Source organism: Lagopus leucura, unplaced genomic scaffold (assembly GCF_019238085.1).
Source record: "Lagopus leucura isolate 7727_CA_CO unplaced genomic scaffold, USGS_WTPT01 1-21_obj-0_obj, whole genome shotgun sequence".
Classification (NCBI taxonomy): domain Eukaryota; kingdom Metazoa; phylum Chordata; class Aves; order Galliformes; family Phasianidae; genus Lagopus; species Lagopus leucura.
The window spans coordinates 1,318-19,531 of NW_024967424.1; the positions used below are offsets into that span (position 1 = coordinate 1,318).

General features: G+C 54.1%; 2 protein-coding genes across 7 annotated transcripts in view; one reads left to right on the forward strand and one right to left on the reverse strand.

Moving 5' to 3' along the window:
• Positions 1-343: 343 nt before the first annotated feature.
• Positions 344-2,143, reverse strand: MRPL2 (mitochondrial ribosomal protein L2). Its single transcript, XM_042893827.1, has 6 exons — positions 1,897-2,143; positions 1,697-1,820; positions 1,105-1,220; positions 917-1,027; positions 665-738; positions 344-587 (listed from the first exon to the last, which is right to left on the reverse strand). Exons 1-6 carry the CDS (start codon positions 2,141-2,143, stop codon positions 378-380), a joined length of 882 nt encoding a protein of 293 aa, XP_042749761.1. The 3' UTR covers positions 344-377.
• Positions 2,144-2,256: 113 nt separating this feature from the next.
• Positions 2,257-18,214, forward strand: part of KLC4 (kinesin light chain 4) — a 22,128-nt gene continuing 6,170 nt past the window's right edge. For 2 of the 6 annotated variants that reach the window (XM_042893824.1, XM_042893826.1), the window contains exons 1-12: positions 11,324-11,590; positions 11,766-11,996; positions 12,312-12,390; positions 12,477-12,702; positions 13,000-13,087; positions 13,491-13,592; positions 13,915-14,088; positions 14,243-14,342; positions 14,830-14,882; positions 16,652-16,719; positions 16,801-16,909; positions 17,587-17,709. In XM_042893824.1, coding sequence (XP_042749758.1) covers positions 11,342-11,590; positions 11,766-11,996; positions 12,312-12,390; positions 12,477-12,702; positions 13,000-13,087; positions 13,491-13,592; positions 13,915-14,088; positions 14,243-14,342; positions 14,830-14,882; positions 16,652-16,719; positions 16,801-16,909; positions 17,587-17,709 — 1,602 coding nt within the window. In that variant the 5' untranslated portion in view covers positions 11,324-11,341. Of the gene's footprint in view, positions 2,314-3,278; positions 3,438-11,323; positions 11,591-11,765; positions 11,997-12,311; positions 12,391-12,476; positions 12,703-12,999; positions 13,088-13,490; positions 13,593-13,914; positions 14,089-14,242; positions 14,343-14,829; positions 14,883-16,651; positions 16,720-16,800; positions 16,910-17,586; positions 18,209-18,214 lie in introns of those variants that run through there. The other 4 variants (XM_042893823.1, XM_042893825.1, XM_042893822.1 and 1 more) reach the window with 3 other exon arrangements.

Consider the following 18,214-nt stretch of genomic DNA (forward strand, 5'->3'; position numbering starts at 1 on the left):
TAGACTGGATGCAAGGAAAAAAGATTTTTTTATAGGGGTGGTGAATGGCCCAGGTTGCCCAGAGCTGCGGTGGAAGTTCCAGCCTTGGAAATACTCAAGGTTGCATTGGTGGGGCTCTGAGCACCTGATTGAGCTGTAGATTGCAGGGGAGTTGGAATAGATGGCCTTTAAGTGTCCCTTTCAACTCATAAGATTCTATGATTCTAAGTGTCCAGGCAGGAGAGCGTCTGACTACCTGATTTTGTGGAGCCCCAAGCCCACCAAGGCTCCAGACAGCTACAGCAGTCTGTGGCCCAGCACCCATCTCTCCCACTCAGGAAGGGCAGCGGTAACACAACAGCGCTGGTGTGCAGAACATTTTATTGGCCCTGGCCTCACTACTGTGTTGTGATGCGGGGCAAGTTGACGTAGCTCTTCATGGGTGGCAGCGGCTTGATCTTACGGCCAGCCCAGCCGCCCTTGCGATGCCATAAGCCTGTGTGGGGGCGCTTGCCCAGCCAGCGGTTGCGACCGGCCTTTCCGATCACCCGCTTGTTGTGGTCGACATTGGACACGCGGCCCACTGTGGCCACGCAGGTCTCCAGCACCTGGAGGATGGAAAAAAGCTGTGAGCCTCCTTGCTGGCACCCAGGTTGTCAGGATGGGGACGGCACGGCTCCCCCACCTGCATGTGTCTCTTGGAGGGCAGCTGCACGATGGCCGTCCCGTTTACCTTCCTCAGCAACACTCCGCAGGTCCCTGCAGCAGGTGAGAGGAGGCAGCTGTGCTGAGCAGTGGGACAAAGCCCTAAAGCCACTGCCACCTCTTTCTGAGGAAGAAACCTCAGGGCATCGTCAGGAAGCACTGTTCCACCCCTTTAGAGAGCTGTGTTGCACCCAAATGCAGGGAGAAGACAGCAACCCCCTGTGTGACGCACCGGCAGCCCGGATGTACTGCGCTCCCTTCCCAGGGTGGCTCTCCAAGTTGCAGATGAGCGTGCCCACAGGCAGGGCCCCCAGCGGGTAGGCGTCCCCTTCCTTGGCCAACACTGCAAGGCAAAGCTGTGAGCTGGAGCGAGGCAACTCACAGGCTGCAGGCAGGGCTGGCTCGGGGTTAGGGACACACCTGCCATCCTTCCAATGTGTGAGGAGTTCTTGATCAGGTCTCCGGGCTGCATGTTCTCTGTGGCGATGATCCAGCGCTTCCGATTGCCACCAGCTACCAGGGCAATGTCAGCTGACCTGCACATGGAATCACAGGCTCATTAAGGTTGGAAAAAAACACTGAGGACACAAAGTCTATCTGTCAGCCCATAACCACGGAATCATTAGTTCCAGAAAAGCCCACTAAGGTCACCCAGTTCAACCCCACCGTGCCACTGCCCACGTCCCTCAGTGCCACATCCCACGGCTCTGGGACTCCTCCAGGTGACCCCACCGCTCCCTGGGCAGCTGTGTCAGTGCAGAATCACTTCTGGAGAAGGAATTGTTCCTAGCAGCCAACCCGAACCTCCCCTGGCACAACGTGAGGCCATCCCCTCTCGTCCTATGGCCGTTCCCTGCCAGCAGAGGCCGACCCCGCCTCACACAGCCTCCTTTCAGGGGGTTGCAGAGCCACGAGGTCTGCCCTGAGCCTCCTCCAGACCGAACAGCCCCGGTTCCCTCAGCTCCCCGCAGTCCATGTGCTGCAGACAAAGCACGCCCGACCCAACACTCGCCTGCAAGGGTCGTATCGGACGGCGATGACCTTCTCAGTGCCCTCGTCGTACCGCAGCCGCTGGAAGTCGATCATGCGGTACCGCCGTTTGTGTCCCCCGCCGATGCCCCGCACTCGGATGCGCCCTGCGGGCCGGGAGAGCGGTTCCAGCCGCGCCCCCTTTGCCGTCCCTCCCGCCGTCCCCTGGCCTCGCCCTCCCACCTGTGTGATCGCGGCCGCCCGTCTTCTTCATGCCCACGGGCCGCACCGTGTACTTGACGCGGCACTTCCACATGGGGTCCGTGGTGCACAGCGGCGTGGAGCCGCACAGCCCGCGCCGGGCGGCCGCCAGAGCCCCGCCGGGAGGAAACGGCGGCGGCGACGGCACGAGGGCCCGGGCGACGGCCGCGCGAGGTGCCGACACCGCGAGCGCCCCGAAGGCCCGGCACAGCGCCGCCGCCGCCGCCATCTTGCGCGCCCCGCACCGCGCATGCGGCAGAGGGCGGGAGTGGGCCGGCCGGCGGCGGCCATGTCGTGCTTAAAGGGGCTGCGCCCGGCGGGGGGCGGAGAGCGGCTGGGCGGCCCTGCCGTCGGGCCCCACCTCCCCGCCCCGCACCCGCAGCGCCCCGCGTCGAGCAGGTAGGTCGCGGGGCCGCGGCGCGGGGCTCGGTGCTCTGCCGCGGGTTGCGGCGCGGCCCGGGGTGGGCTCGGCGTGGGGCGGGCCGGGTGGGTGCTGGCGGCCGGGCCGGGAGGGCCGGGAGGGCCGGGAGGGCCGGGAGGGCCGGGACGAGCCGAGGGCGGCGGTGCGGGAACCGCGGGCCGGGCCCGGCGGGCGGTGGCCGCTGGCCGCGACGGGGTGAGGCCGGCACCGCGAGAGCGGACTTCGTCGCCAAGCTGCGCCCTCGGCCGGGCGGGCCTGCGGGAGGCCTGCGGTCGGTCGGCCGCTCTATAATTAGGCCGCGTCCTCAGCGCCGGGAATGGCTTTCGGCGGAGGTTAAATAATAGCGCGGCTGCGGCCCCGCTGCCTCGTTAGTGTGAGTGCGCGGCTCGCCCTCGGGAGCCGGGGAGCGGAGAACGACGGGGCTCCGGGGCGCGTGCAGGCTGTGCGCTCCGCGGCCGCGCTACGTGCTGTGCCGTTCGTCGTCCCTGTGAAGAAGCCGGAGAACGAGCGTTTCCCGGCAGCTCCTGCCCGCCCTGCGCAGTGCTGACACCCCGGGCTCCCGGCGGTCCCGTCCCGTGTCCGCCCTGTTCTGCGGGCACGGCCGTAGCGCGGTCGGGGAGTTCCCTGCGGCTCCGCCGGCTTGGCTTTAGAAGCTGGGACTGGAGCAGCGGTAGTGAGACAGGTGAGGCTAATGCCAGGCAGGGATGCGGGAGCTCCAGCTGGAAGTATAAGGTGTAGCTGGAAGCCCTGGGGGTGCGCGTGCGAAATTCGGCCTCTTGTAACTCGGTCGGCACTCGGGAGCAGTTTGGCCGCCGGCTCCCGTGGATCCCTAGAGATGGGAGCGCGGGGCTCGGTGTGTGTGGCTCTTTCTGCGCTCCCAGCAGAGCGCCCAACGTAATGCCTCTGGAGCCTGACTGCATCTCCTCCCCTCCCCCTGCCGCAGTGTGGTTGGCTGCTGAGCGCCTGGTGCCCGCGTTTCTGCTAGAACGGGGGGCAGCACGGCACTCATCGCTGGAGCTGCGCATCGCCGCCGCCCGTGCTTCTCCGCGGCTCTGGGGCATCCGGGAGTGCCGGCACTGGACGAGCCGCTGCAGGCATCCAGGTACTGCTGCTCTGCGGTGCGGGGTGGGCGGAAGATTCCCATCTGGTGACTGTGAAGGGCAGGGTGCCCAGCCGTCCTGTAACAAAGGACCGCTTTGAGCTGCGATTTCGAGGAGAGCTGACGGAAACTTTTCTCCTGGGAAGCTTATGGTTAGGCAGGTAGGCGCAGAATTGCTCTGTGGTAGCGCTTGAGAGGGATGAAGGGATTTCCCTGGTTTGCTTGTCCCAAGGATATGCAGCGGGCGTGCCTCCTGCTGCCAGACAAAGCCGGAGGAATGGTGACGGAGGCAGCTCCCTAGCATACAGCAACGGCTCGCAAACTTTCAGAGCCTTGTTCCCACACGAGCCTCCCTCCCGCAAATAAAGGGCGTACAAAGCTGTTCCCAAACAGAACTGCACCCTGGGCATGGGGACGGTTCCTGGTAAATATCTGGGAGGGAAAAGATGCAGCTAGGAGGTGACCGGAGAGAAGGCTGGGGGATGGTGTTGCGGCAGAGTGCTCTGGTCAGGCAGCCGGGAGAAATTTGCACAATGATGAGAGGCAGCAGCAGCAGAGGCTTCCCTGAACCCTGCCTGGCTGGCAGCTGGTGCTCTTCTGCGGCTTTGCCTGAGCTGCTCCGTGCTAGGGTCTCCTCTAGTGCCCTTGGGCTCTGTTCCCGGTGCCTTCTTGTCCAGAGGCGTGGAGAGGTGGAAAAAACCACTCTGCGAAAAGAAGGGTGGTGTTCAGTGCGTGTGGGTCAAAGATCCAGCCCGCCCAGACGCAGAGTAAATAAACATGGCTGAGCTTTGCTGCAGTTGGCAGAAGGGGAAGGAAGCGTGTGTTCTCCTCAGCTGTTTCAGAGGAATGCCCAGGTAGGAACAATAGTATTAACACTGGAGACTTAAATGGATCTCGGGGGCACGAGGGACGCGTTTCAAGACCTTGGCAGAATTGTTGGATAAAGGCTTGATTTGCTAGGAAACAGCCACGTAGCTCCAACTGGTCTAGGGAGCCAGAGGTAAGCAGGATCCTTTGTTAATTATGCAGGTAACACTTTGGTTCTGTGGATTTGGCAGCCTTGTTACGGTTTGAGACCCGTTTGTTTCTGGAAATAGCCTATAGTCAGCTGGTCTCTGCAGCTGTCCCAGGTATGCAGTGGAGAGGGTGTGGGTGCTGTGGTGCCTGTCAGGGTCCACAGCAGCTCTCAGCTGCCTGCTGGGCTGTCCCTGTGCTCCTGAGGCACATCCAGCGCGTGGCTCTCCGATCAGACAGATGCCTGTGGAGGCATTGACTCCTGGGAATTATTCTGCCTGCTTTAATACCACTTCATGCTGTCAGGGCAAGGTAATGGCTCTCGCTCTGTATTCTGTACAGCAAGGCTCCCAATCAGATTTTGAAGCTAGGGAGAGATGCGTGTCCTGGCTTTGTTCCAGCTGCTTAGCTCTTGTCTCCTCTAGCCCGGAAACAGGTTTTAATGGTGTTCCACTGTAGGCTCTTGCACAGCAGATGCAGAGTGGATTTGGTGAGCCACTGCAGACATGAGCAAGAGTTTAAAAACAAAGTCTTAGCAGCTGGTCTGGAGATGCTAGCACAATTTTGCTGGTAGATGTGATAAAGATTGCAATTCCTCTGGTTCTAGTGGCCCACTGAAAGGTATGTTTTCCTGGACAGCTAGGAGAATAACCCAGCATGAGCTGCTGGAAGGCACAGACTGGCTTTCTGCTAGTGTACTGGTCTATTTATTTCTTTTTATTGTACCTTTGTTGTCTCCAATGTCTGTATTCTGTGATTGCTGAAGAGCAGAAGTAGTAAGCCCTTCTGATCTTGAAAGGAATGCTCTGAAACAAAGCCAACCAGATCAGCTTCTCCATCTCCCTCAGAGCAGATATGGTTTTGGAATACCTGCTTTAGTAACACAGAATTGCTTACCCTGGTCATCTGCTGTCAACCACAACAAACCTCGGTAGCTTTTGATGTACTGTTTTTAGGTGTGCACAGGAAAACAGGAGGGGAAGAGAAGCTTCCAGGTCCTTTCTGAGCTTGGATCACTGTGGCCAAGTGCCCAGAAAGCCAGCTTACCACCACCTTGCCACAGGTTTCAGAAGGGTTATGCTAATTGAATTTTCTGTTAGAGATCAGAGGGTGGTGAGGAGCTAAAGCTTCTGGGGCAGAGAGGAATGCTTTATGCTGAGGGGAAGAGCATGAAGGAAGACTCCGTTCTATTTTTGTGGGAGAGCCCTTCCACACGAGCTGCAAGCCTGCTTCCCGAGTCCTAGTTAATGCCCATGGGACTCTAACAGCCTGCTGGTTAGTACAGGCTTTCCCAATGGAGGCCTTCTGGCATCTAGAAGAGCTCCTGGTGCTTCACACCCTGCTGGAGCTGGCATGTGTCAGCTGCTGCTGAAAGAAGCAGTTCTGGCCCTGGTCCCTGTCCAGGGCGTAGGGAGGGCTGGGTCCTTTCCAGCAGCACAGTCAACTTGTGCTGAGTTACAAATGACTGTAAAGCCTGGGGAAACTGGTTGCATTTCTGTGCTCGAAGACTGGCTTTAAAACCCTGCAGGAAGGTGTGTGGATGCTGAGGAGAGTCCCATGTTTGGGCTGCGGGAGAATATAGGTGAGAGCTCTTTCTCAGTTCCCAGCTCTGCTGTTGGATGGAGATTGCATTGCCTCTCTTTCTGTGTTACAGAGAAGCCCTGTCCTCTTATGACCTGGTGAAAGGGTACGTGTGCTACATTCCCTTTCCTTGGGCACCCAGTCAGTGTCTAGTGCCAGGGTGCCTGGTCCCTTTGTCCTGGAGTGGAGCTTAGCCAAGGGAAATGCAATGAGGAGTTTATCAGATAGAATTTCAGATTAGAATTGTCGTCTTTTTGTTCTTCCCTGGATAGTCAAGCTGTATGTTAGGAGTCCAAAGAGAGTGTAGGATCTCCATCTTGAGAGATAAACAATTCTTGACTGTACACAGCCATCAGGTTCCTGATCAGAGTGGGGGGGATGGATCAGTGATATCAAAACATCCCTTTGAAATAATACAACACCCATCACAGGCTCTTTAATTAGGGAGGAAGTTGCAACACAGCATTCTGTTCAGTGTGCGTGAGATCATCTGTGTGTCATTTTAACTTCTCAGGCTGTCCACAGTGCAGGAAGTGTCCACACTGGGGTTGGGGGACAACTTGGGACAGAAGATGGGGCTCTTAGGTGCTCCTTTTTAGGTCTTGGCGTGGAGAAACTTGTAAGCCAGAGGTAAGTGGTGGCAGAGCCTCATGTCTATCAGAGCTCAGGTAGCATCTCTTGGCTCTGGGGTTGCAGCTCAGATATACCCCGGGTTGTTGCTCCCAGGGTGCTGACCCCTTACTCATCTGTTAGTGTGTTCTTAGTGGCTCTAAGGGAGCGAGAGATGTGCCTGGCATTGCTGGCACTGGTGGCAAGCATCACAGGGCACTGTTCCTGTTCTGCGTCACATGAACCTCAGCAGGCATGAGACTTTTGCTGCCTAATTTCTGGCTATTTGTCCTCTAATTTCTGGCTGTTATTCACAGCTTGTAGGAGCTCTTAATGCTACCCTGAAGCTGATTGCACACCCATCTGTCTCTCCACTTGCAAAACATCCTCCCCTTGTCTTTGTTCCTAAAGCCTTAACACGTGTGTGTGCAGCTGCTTGTAGTCCTCGGATGCTGTGCCTCTTATGTGCTGTGCAGTAGAGCAGCCTGGAAGTGCTGATTGCTGTACGTGCAGCCTGGCAGCAGCTTGTCCCTTCTGCAGGCTCTGCTGTGGGGGCCCTGGGGTGGTGACCCTGAGCACAGTGGCTCTGCAGTGCTGTGGAAGGGTGCGAGTTTCCTGGCAGCGTCAGCATGCCCTGTTGTGCAGGGAAGCCTCGGTGGCTCTGTGCAGCTGGTCGCCATCTCTTATGGTCTGTTTGTTTTCTGACGCTATGGTATCAAAACATGGAACAAGCTTGTGACACCACCACCTCTGTGATAGTTAAGCCTTGTTGCTCTGCTTGCTTTTTACTGCTTTTATTTTAGTTTTTGGTGTCCAGGGTATTAGCTCCACGTTTTCATGTGGTATCCCTTAGGAGTGGAGAATCTGTTGTAGCTTTGTGGACATCCCCCTGTCCTAAAAGCTCTTTGTTGTTTGATGGCAATGAGCTGGCAGAGGACCAAAAGCAGAAAAAAGAAAGGAAACAACAGAACCTTTTGGGCACCTGTCAAGCAGGTCAGCCCTACCTGCTGTGCTAGGTAGCAAAAACACATCCCACAGCACAAGACCGGGATAATTATTGTGAAAATAAGCTTTCAGTCATCTGTTTCAATTTCTAAAACGCTACCATGGATATTTATCTCCCAAACTTGTTCGCTTTTGCCATGAATCAGTCTTATTCTTTTCCACAGGAAGCTGTTTTGCAGAACCCAGTCATTTTCCTGCAATTACCATATTTATAGATCACTGTCTCTTTCAGAAGAGTTTGCTGCTAAAATCTGCGCTCACTTCTCTCCAGAAAGCCCTGGCAGGCCATCTGCAGCTTGAAGGAAGCTGCAATTATTGTCCTGACAGCATCACTTGTGCAAGCTGTGACAGTACCCTGCCTCTTACGTATACTTGGTCTAGGAACATGCAGAGAGTCAGCGAGGTGAAAGGAATTTGTTGAGGCGTGCACAGAGGTAATGCCCACCTGCAGTCTGTTTCTGTTGTACTTGAGCCCTGGTTTCTCTGGTCCTAGTTTCGTTGCTCTCTGTAGCCTCCTAGCATTAGGCATCGTGATGTAATCTTTCAGATTCACTTGGACCCGTTTCGTCTGGCATCCTTGTCTCTGTGGCAGCAGTTGTGGGTTTGAGATACAGGCAGGGAAGTTTTCAGCTCTTTCCTCTTTAAGCTCTCGCGTGTGGGAGTGCTTTTTGGAGGCAGTGGGCTGGTGAAACTGCTGATGCTTAGTGCTTCCCCGGTGTTGCACTTGCACGCAGGAAGAAGGTTTGTGCCTAGGAGGATGTGACAGCTGGTGGATTCCCAGCTGGTTGCTGCGGCTGCCACAAAGCTCAGTGCACGCATGTTCCTTCCCTGCCTTCCTGCGGCACCCCTCCAAATGAGAGCAGTGGCAGGGATGGGAGGCCAGTCCTAGCAGCTCTCCTTAAGTAGGGAAGACGTGCCAAGTAGAGCAGAAATGTGCTGGTGGAGGCCTGAGCTGCTGCACCCCCTGAGCTGTGGGGAAGGCAGCAGGAGGAACCAGGAGCTGGGTGCCGTGGCTCCCCAGGAACTTGCTGGAAAAGCTTGCTTTTTCCTAGTCTGCAACTCCTCCTTCCAAAGGCAAATGCTGGTGTATCCGCTCCTCTCTGCAGGAGCCTCTGAGTGCGTTTTCATCCCGCAGAAAGGACACTGCATGCTCTTCACTGAATGTGTGGGAGTAGGAAGAGTGCTTATGCAGCAGCCTCAGCCTGCCTGACCTTGGCGTTGGTTGCCATAGAGTGTGTTTCCTCTCCGAGGGCTGTGCATACACTGTGGACCCACCAGCCCTCTGGAGAGTGAGAAATAAGGCTCTGTAGGGAAGAATGCACGCTTCAGAGGGATAATAAGTCTTCTTCCAGCAGTGTTTGTGGGTTTTCTTCGCTCCACAAAAAGTATTTAAGGGGCTTCCTTGCAGCTGTCTCTTGTTGGTGTTTGGTAGCATGCAACCCCTGTGCAGTTCTCAGGTCTTGCACCTCCCAAGCAGTCTGCTCTCCACCCTGCAACAGGAGGCTGGAGCTGAGTGCTGAGTGTGTTGTACCTAGCAGGGCTGTGCTTCTGGAACATCAGCTTCAAGGAGAAAGTCAGGGTCTGCAGAGGTGTTCACAGTCAGTGAATGGAGAGGAATTGACAGTGGTATGCCTTGAGGATCTGCAGTTCTGGGGTAGGATTCTGTTGGTCCTGGGGACTTTGGAATGCTCTAGTCTTTTTCTTCTGGAAGAGCTGAACAAACAGGATGTTGCTGGAATAGAGACTGGTGTTTTAAGACGCAGGTCAGCAGTTTCTCACCTGATTAGTAGTTCTGCACACAGTGGGATTAATGAGGCTGATTTCCCATGGATCTGGGTCTCGTCTCAGAGCTTGCAAGCTCTGGTGGCTTTCTGTCCTGGTCCATAACATGTGCCTCTTCCCAGTGCTTGAGGTATTGTACTCCACAAAGATGGCTGCAAGAGCTCTGACCCTCCCTAAAAGGATGCAGCAGTGCTTCCTGGAAACTGTCAGCATTTCATGGCTAATCCAGTAAACAGGGACAGATGAATCACTCAATCAATCCACCAGATGTCTTATGAAAAAGTGGGAAAGGACATTGCTAGTTGAACTTTGGGCTAGATGGGATTATCTAGGAATGGGCAGCTGAGCAATTTGGAAATCAGGATTTAGGTGGTGGTCAGCTCACAACAGACTTATTGGCAACAGTCTGTTCCCCGGTATCTTGGAGAGATACTTCATGCCATTCTTACCATTTCCCAGTCTGCTTTTGAGAAGGCTAAATGTTGCATTCCAGATGAGACTGCTCAGTATAAGATGGAGAATGCACAGGGTAACCACATGTGGAGCGTGGCAGGGGCTCAAAGGGGAAGGATGCAGTGAGATACAGTGCAGGGTTGGTGCTGGATGATGAAGCAAAAGTCAAGTCAGTGTTGTGACTATGGGACTTGGTGGAGAGGAGCTCAGTTCGTACTTAAGGTAAGAATGGTCTTCAAGAACCGCAGTGTTTCTGCCCTGCTGAGGTTTGTGAAGGTCTCTGCTGGGTGTTGAGAGTTTGCACTTCTGCAGGGATGTGCATGACTGGAATAAGAGCCAGAGAGGAGAGTTCAGTTTGTAATACAACTTGAGGAACTCTTGGAGGAGTGATGAGGAGAAGACTGGACCCCACTGTTGCTCAGCACAAAGAGACTGGTAGCTGAGCTGGGGGATCCTCCTGGGCAGAGTGTGGAGCTGGGGAGGAGAGAAACCCTGCCAAGAAAAGTGCTGCTTTCCCTCTTGCTCTGCCTGGGGAGGCATTTCTGCACACTCCGTAATCCTAGGCACCCTGGAGCTCAAATAGTGCAGGAAGACAAAAGCACTTGATGCCCTTGTGCAAGTAGCTTGATGTTTTTCTGCTGTGCATCTGGGAAGAATGGGAAAAAGGGAAGGAGTAGACAGTTGTGCCAACCTGAGGTGTCCTTGAGCTGGCAGCAGGGCGAAGAAGGCTGGAAGAGCCATTACTGTTTGGAGCTGACACCCACACAAGGATGACAGTAGCAGCAATTCCTGCATGTAAGCTTTCCCACAAAGATGGGATTCAGTTAATGCTGGTGGTGTTACATCCCTTACTGCTGCTGGGGTCATTCTGTGCCTGACCTGAGATTTTAAGGGCATATGTTTTTTGTCAGGGAATTTTTGTTGGCCTGGTAAAGCTACTGGTGCCTCCCTGCTTGAGAGATGATCTTCTGGGAGATTGGCCTTTGAGGAGGCAGAATGCCTTGAGCTGGCATCCCTCTGCTTTCTATTCCCTTTCTTCCACAATCAGAAGAGGTGTTGAGCTCTGACAGCCTCCTTGCATCAGTGGTTTGTGGTAGGAGGTGCACAATCCCAGCTGCCAGCTACAAATCTCTGCTCCTAAATGGAAACCAGATCAGTTTTCCTTGCAGTTGGGAGTGTGGAGGTGTTGGAGATCAGCTCTGAATTGAGCCTTTTTGTCTCCTGTCCGCATGTGTCACCTGCACTGGCTGTCAGTGCTCAGTGCCACAGAAAGGGAGATGCATACCCTGTGTGCTGCTGAAGGGAGAAAGAAGGGAGGGCAAAGTGAAAAGGCTTAATGTGGGCAGCCAGTTGCCTCCTGAAGGAGGCTGTGATGCTTGTGCCTGGTTATAGCTCTTTGAAACAACACTGAAGTCCTCAAGTTTTGGTGCTCTCTCTCTCTCTAGGGCTGCAGGACCAGGACTATGTCCACCATGGTGTACCCAAGGGAGGAGAAACTGGACAAACTGAGCCAAGAGGAGATAATTTCTAACACCAAGCTGGTGATGCAGGGGCTGGAGGCTCTCAAGAATGAACACAACTCCATCCTGCACAGCTTGCTGGAGACCATCAAGTGTCTGAAGAAGGATGAAGAAGCCAACCTTGTGCATGAGAAATCCAACCTGCTCCGCAAGTCAGTGGAGATGATTGAACTGGGGCTTGGAGAAGCTCAGGTGAGAATGGCAGTCGCCATCCCATGTGGTACCTGGGGCTGACAGGGGGAGGCAAGCGTGTGGCTATTACCAATAAGCTGCAGGGGTAGCACTGGGCTGAGGGTGGTCTCCGGTCGTGCGTGAGGGAGATAAAAGGTTATCGTCCATACTGACTGTGGCTGGGACTCTTGACAAGGTGATGATGGCACTGTCCAACCATCTGAATGCGGTGGAGTCAGAGAAGCAGAAGTTGCGTGCTCAGGTACGGAGGCTGTGCCAGGAGAACCAGTGGCTGCGTGACGAGCTTGCCAACACCCAGCAGAAGCTGCAGCGCAGTGAACAAACTGTGGCTCAGCTGGAGGAGGAGAAGAAACACCTGGAGTTTATGAACCAGCTGAAGAAGTATGATGAGGATGTCTCTCCTTCGGTATGCCCTTGCCCTGTCAAGCAGCAGCCTTTTTTGTTGGGGGGGTTGGACCAGTAGGATTGCCTGAATGCAACAGCCTTGTTCTGGATGTTACCCCTTCCCAGCTGCAGTGCACAGCAGTGCTTGTAATTAGGGGAAGCCTGCCTGGGGCAGGGTCTTTGGTAAAACATGGAAGAGAGTGCCAAGATATGATGGGGGGAAATTTTGGTTTTGTTGGGTGGAAGAAAGGTGGTAGTAGGGATGACCAACAAGTTAAGGGTATTGGTGGCAGCTGAGTCAGCCCAAGCTGCTGTTCTCTGATTCCTATCCTCTCAGGAGGAGAAAGAAGGTGACTCCACCAAGGACTCCCTGGATGATCTGTTTCCAAACGAGGAAGAGGAACATGGTCCTGGATGTGAGTGCTTGCTCATGCTTAGTTATTGCCTGTATCTGTTCAAACCTGCTGTACCAAATGTGCCCTGGTATATTCTGTGCCTGCAGTGCCCCACCAGCATAGCAGTGCAGTAGCAGCTGCCCAGCAAGGAGGCTATGAGATTCCTGCACGCTTGCGCACCCTCCACAACCTTGTCATCCAGTATGCTTCACAAGGACGCTATGAGGTGGCTGTGCCGCTCTGCAAGCAGGCACTGGAGGACCTGGAGAAGACATCAGGCCATGATCACCCTGATGTGGCCACCATGCTCAACATCCTGGCGTTGGTGTACAGGTGAGGGTGGGGAGGGCAGGACTGAGCCAGGAGGGCTCTTCCTCTTCAGTTCACCAGGTTAACACATTCTGGTGACAAGGATTTCTCCCAGCTTCCAGTGCTCTGCCTTTCAAAAAAGGTTTTGGCATAGATGAAGTATTTGGACCACCAAACTCCCCGATAAGTAAACTGAGGAAGGGAGAAAGGAGAGGGCTGCTGGAGGCTGATCTTTGTGGAGGGAGAAGTGTTGCTCATGGTTCTGCTTGCCACAGGCTGTGGTGTCCAAACCACAGGTAACTAACTGGCTTTGCACTACAGGGATCAGAATAAATACAAGGAGGCAGCGCATCTCTTGAATGATGCTCTCTCCATCCGTGAGAAGACCCTGGGTAAAGACCACCCTGCAGTGAGTACCTGCCTTCTCTTATAGTCACTTCTTTCAACCACTGTGCATGCCACTGGGGCTAGTGCAGTGCCCCTTTCCCCTGTGACTTGTCTGCAACCTGGCCCCTTGGTGCTGGGCTGCCAGGGATAGCAGTGTGCCCTGTGATGGCTGGGGTGCTGTTTACATGGTATTATGAGGGCACTGTGTCATATTTCCTGCTGTATTGTTCAGTATGGCCAATCAGGAGATGGCACCTCTGGGATTTTGCTGTGTAGGCAAGATAACTTTCTGCCTCTGGACCTCTTTATCTACAGAAGCATCTGTACTGCAGGGGTGAAAGAATGGGACAGTTACTGCTGCTTACTCCCCAGGTTGGTCCCACTGAATTTGGCTTTGTTTCACAGAGAAACTTATATCTATGCAGGTGGCTGCAACTTTGAACAATCTGGCTGTTCTCTATGGCAAGAGAGGGAAGTACAAAGAAGCAGAGCCACTTTGTAAGCGAGCCCTGGAGATCCGTGAGAAGGTACTGGTCTCATATGCTCTCCTTCCTTCCAGCTCAACCTTCTGGTTTTCTTTCCCTACCTTACTGCACCTGAAAGATCCAGGACCCACCTAGTCTCTTCAGCTGCTGATTGTGCCACTGCTTTTCTTGTCCCTCTAGTGTTTGCAGTGTTTAGAAAGGCCTGATGGGAGGTGGGAGCTAAAATTTTTCCACTTAACCTCTGTAGTCCTTTGCTCCTGGCTGATGAGTGGATGCTCTCTGGGTTGGGCTGGAGCTGCTTAAATGTCCCCCAGATGTTCATTACAATTTAAGTATCGTTGTCTTGTGACTTCTGTGTATCCAGGTCCTAGGCAAAGACCATCCTGATGTGGCCAAGCAACTGAACAATCTGGCCCTGCTGTGCCAGAACCAAGGCAAATATGAGGAGGTGGAGTACTATTACTGCAGGGCCCTGGAGATCTATGAGAGCTGCCTGGGTCCTGATGATCCCAATGTAGCCAAGACCAAGAACAACCTGGTGAGACCCTGGGAAGAGGCCGTGTGGGAATGGGTGGTGGTGTCGTAGTAGACACACTGCTTGGTGTCTGGAGGAAACAGGGAGATAGCTGGGAGAAGTGGGGAGGGTTAATTTGTGTTGCCCAGTGGGATTGGAGCTGTTTTCTTGGTTGCAGGCCTCCTGTTACTTGAAGCAAGGCAAATACAGTAATGCAGAGGTGCTGTACAAGGAGATCCTTACCCGTGCTCACGTGAAGGAGTTCGGCTCTGTGGATGGTTTGTACACACTCTACTGGGGCAAGAGTGAACAGTTTGCTCTTCCCCCACCCGTGTGGTAGAGAGATGGGATACCTTGCAGAGCCCTTGTTTTTTGGGCAGGCCTCGAGACACTGCCATTCTAGCTTGTTATTCTGCTTCACTTCTTTCAGAAGGAGTCTTAGCGAGCTCTGCTTTCAGTCTGCTAGGTTGGCAAGCAGTTGTGGCTTAACAGGGAAGAAGAGCATAGGGCTTCTCAGGCATGAGTTGAAGTTTCTCCTGTAGTTCTGACACAGGCAGGGGAAGAACTTGTTCCCTCTTTCCTATGCTTTGCGCTTGCAGTGTCAGTTGCCTTTCTTGTGGCTGTAGCCAGTGCCTGGAAGCTCTGTGATGAGCTGCTGGCTTTGGAGATGGTGCTGGGCTGTGCAGAGAGCAGAGCAGTAGTGGAAGTGGCAGAGTAACAGATAAATTGGTGAGTGGAGCTGTCTTTCATTTTTTCCCCACACAGAAGAACACAAGCCAATCTGGATGCATGCAGAGGAGAGAGAGGAGATGAGCAAGGTGAGTCTGCGCTCGCGGTGCAGCCTCTTGACAGCAGCAAGAGCCCCAATAGGGGAAGGAGATCCTGGGGTTTTGATGCCCTCGTATCACAACCAGACTTTCCTTTCTCCAATCTGAAGAGCTGTTGTGGCCACTGATAAAGGAGTGGTGTGTGGAATGGGGGAGGTATGGTCGTTCTTTGGGGCACTGAGGAATGGAGGCCCATCAGAGGATCTGATATTTTACTTGGAGTGGGGAGTTATTCAGCACCTCCACAATGGCTGCATGCTCTCTGTTTTAGTGAAACCTCTAAGGCAAGCAGATGATGGAAGATGGTTAATGGCAGAGTTGTGCTGCAGGGTTTTGGTGCTGCCAGTACCCAGAGCACATCTTGAGGCTGCCTGGAAGTGGGTTAAGAAGACACTACTGTTGTCACCTTGCTTAGCAGGCAGGTCCGAACCTTATGGAAAAGAACTCCGAACAGGTTTCTAGTTGTTCGATGTCTCAACTGGCCTCTGAATGAGGGCCTTGGATTTGGCAGAGAGGCTTTCTGTTGCAGCTGATAAATGCAGCAGAGTTTAGTTTGCTTTTTTGCCAGGAGGACAAAACAGCAGAGTGAATGGCCACTACTACAAAAAAACGTACTGGCTGTAGCACCACATTGCAAGAGAAATTGGGTGGAGTGGGGCCCAGGCTCACCTTCTTACTCTGGAGTTGAGACACTTCTTTCTGATGGTGTCTTTAGAGAAGTGCAACACCATGAGCAGATTGTTGCAGTGTGGAGCTATGCTCCAGTTAACACAAGCTTTGCAGCAGGGGTGAGAGAACAGAATGCCTTTGGGAAATAATCTTTGTCTAAATTTGCTGTCCAAACCAGGCCCATTGAAACTATACTGTCCCCTTCTCTCCCAGGCCTGTAGAGCAGGCCGGGAAGTCCAGCTTTGTAGGACAGATCTACAGCTGGAAATTTAATTAATTTTGCAGCCTGGGCAAGAATTGAGCTGCTTTTCCTGCCCCTGAGATGGCTGTCTCTAGGCAGCTGCCCAGGTTCAGTGGCACAACATATCTGATGTGGTCTTCCTAGCTGGGTGTTGGTGACTGCAGCCCTTGACTCTAGGCTCCTTTCCCACTGACAGGCACTCAGCAGCCTTCCCTTTGGTTTTGGTCACCTTGGTTTTGAGTCCTGAGTGCTTCTAACCCTGTGCTCACCCAGGCTCTGATGCAAAGAAGCCCAAGTGTGAGTCTGGCTTGGGAAAGCACCTGCGTGTGGGATAACGATTCAAGAAGTGCAGTGGGGCTTTGTAAGGAAAGTGATCCCTGCAAGGGCAGTTTCTTCCAGGCTGGGACAATTGTCAGAGGGAATGCACAGCTGTGGAGCTGCTGTTCCTGGCAGAGGCAGGACCAGTTTTATGGTGCAGAAGCTATGGAATTTGTAGGTTTTGGTAAAGCATTTTAACATTTTGCATGCCAGTGTCGGGAGTGCCATGTACTTCCAGCCACTGCTTTTGAGCTTTGTTGTCCTTGCTACCTTTGGTGCCACAGAAGGGGCAGGGAGATGGGAACATGCTCTTTGCTGGAGGTAGGGCATCACGTCGTCTTGTTTCAAATAATTTGCAGCAAAAAGGTTTTGACCTTTCTCTCCAGGAACCTGCTGGGACTTCATTGCAACACTTGTGTGTTGTGTTTTCAGAGGCTGGGCTGGTGTGAGGGTACAGCCTTGGACTTGACCCTGGTGCCAGTGTGAGAGCACAGGCCAGGGGGTGGCTAACAGCTGTCTTTTCACCCAACAGAGCAAGCACAGAGACAGTGCTCCCTACGCCGAGTATGGTGGCTGGTACAAGGCCTGCAAGGTTAGCAGGTAAGAGAGGTTTGTGGGCAGCTCTAGGCAGTGGGTGAGGCGTCCCCAGGGCTCCCACTCACCTGCTGCTTGTTCCCATAGCCCAACTGTGAACACCACTCTGAGGAACCTGGGTGCGCTGTACCGGCGCCAGGGCAAGCTTGAGGCGGCGGAGACCTTGGAGGAGTGTGCAGTTCGCTCTCGGAGGCAGGTAAGCCCACAGGGACCTTCCCTGGTGGGTGGGAGGATGCTGTGGGACTCTGGGCTAGCAGGCTGTGGCGTTGCCCTGCGAGTGATGAGGGTTGTGCTATGCCTTGCAGCCTCCTGTCTGTGACTTGTATTCCCTGGAACGGCTCGGTGGTTGAGGTTCCATTTGTGCAGGGGGTACGCTTGTGTTTGCATGTGTGGGATTGCACTGGTGTGTATAGATGGAGCATCTGTTGGGGTGTATGTATGTGTGTAGAAATACAGCTGTGTTAGGGCTATGAAGCTTTGTCAGCTGAGAGGAGTCTGCACTTGGTGAAGTGTGTTCTTCCTACTAATTTGTCCAGGAATTACAGCTCCTGCACTGGGAAACCTGTGGTGTAAGTACCCAGCACGAAGAGTGAGGGACAGCAAAAAGCTTCATGCATCAAAACATGAAGGGGGGGGGAAAAAAGGCCGTCAGCTTTTTGAGGCAGCAAGCTCTTGTCACTCAGGGTGGCATATAGCTTATAAGGCATTCCCTGAACAAGAGCTACTGAATTCAGGATGCTGTTTGGCTCCATCCTTCTTGTTTGGGAGAATTCTGGCTGTGATGGGACGATGACTGAGAGAGGGAGAGTGACCAGGCAGATAACAGCATTGAAGAGCAAAGTCTGGTGCTTCCTTATTCCTTTCAATTTGCAGGGCATTGACCCAATCAACCAGACGAAGGTGGTGGAGATCCTGAAGGAGGGTGATGGCACAGAGAGACGTCGGAGCCTGGGTGGCAGCGTCAAGTACGAGAATGCCACAGACGGTAGCGAGGAAGTGAGTATGGGCGTGGAATGGAGCGGGGTAAGTACAAGACACCATCAAGAATGGCCTCAGCTGGCTGCTGGAGGGAAGGGACAGCCTGGCTCAGGGCTCTCCCCGCGTGGCCTGTCGTGGCATCCTTGTCTACCTCCATTTGTTCCCTGCATACTTCCTTCTCCTCTTTCTTGGCATGAGCCAGCCCACAAAGGTGCGCGTCTGGGCCTGGCTTGTCGTGTACGGGCCAGGCACTCTGAAGAGTTCTCACTTCTAGGGGGCTTCCAGTTCCTGGCAGTGCACAGCATGAGCTGGTCCTGGCCTGCCCTTAATCTTAGCCTTGGCGACCTTATTAACACCTCTCCCTGCTGCTCTCCTCTTGAGGCTGTGGCTGAATATCAGCCCCATCTCAGGCCCGCACAGCCTCTGTGAGCAACTTGCCTTTCTGTCCTGCAGCGCACCACAAGTGATGCTGGGTCTGGGGAGGTGTGTGTGTGTGTGTGTGTGTGTGTGTGTGTGTGTGTGT

Excerpts from the sequence above, each read along its gene's own strand:
- MRPL2 (XM_042893827.1), bottom strand. The coding sequence starts at position 2,143 with ATGGCGGCGGCGGCGGCGCTGTGCCGGGCCTTCGGGGCGCTCGCGGTG. Across the intron at positions 1,028-1,104 it reads ACACATTGGAAGGATGGCAG|TGTTGGCCAAGGAAGGGGAC; the intron begins GTGTGTCCCTAA and ends TTTGCCTTGCAG. Across the intron at positions 588-664 it reads CCTCCAAGAGACACATGCAG|GTGCTGGAGACCTGCGTGGC; the intron begins GTGGGGGAGCCG and ends TCCATCCTCCAG.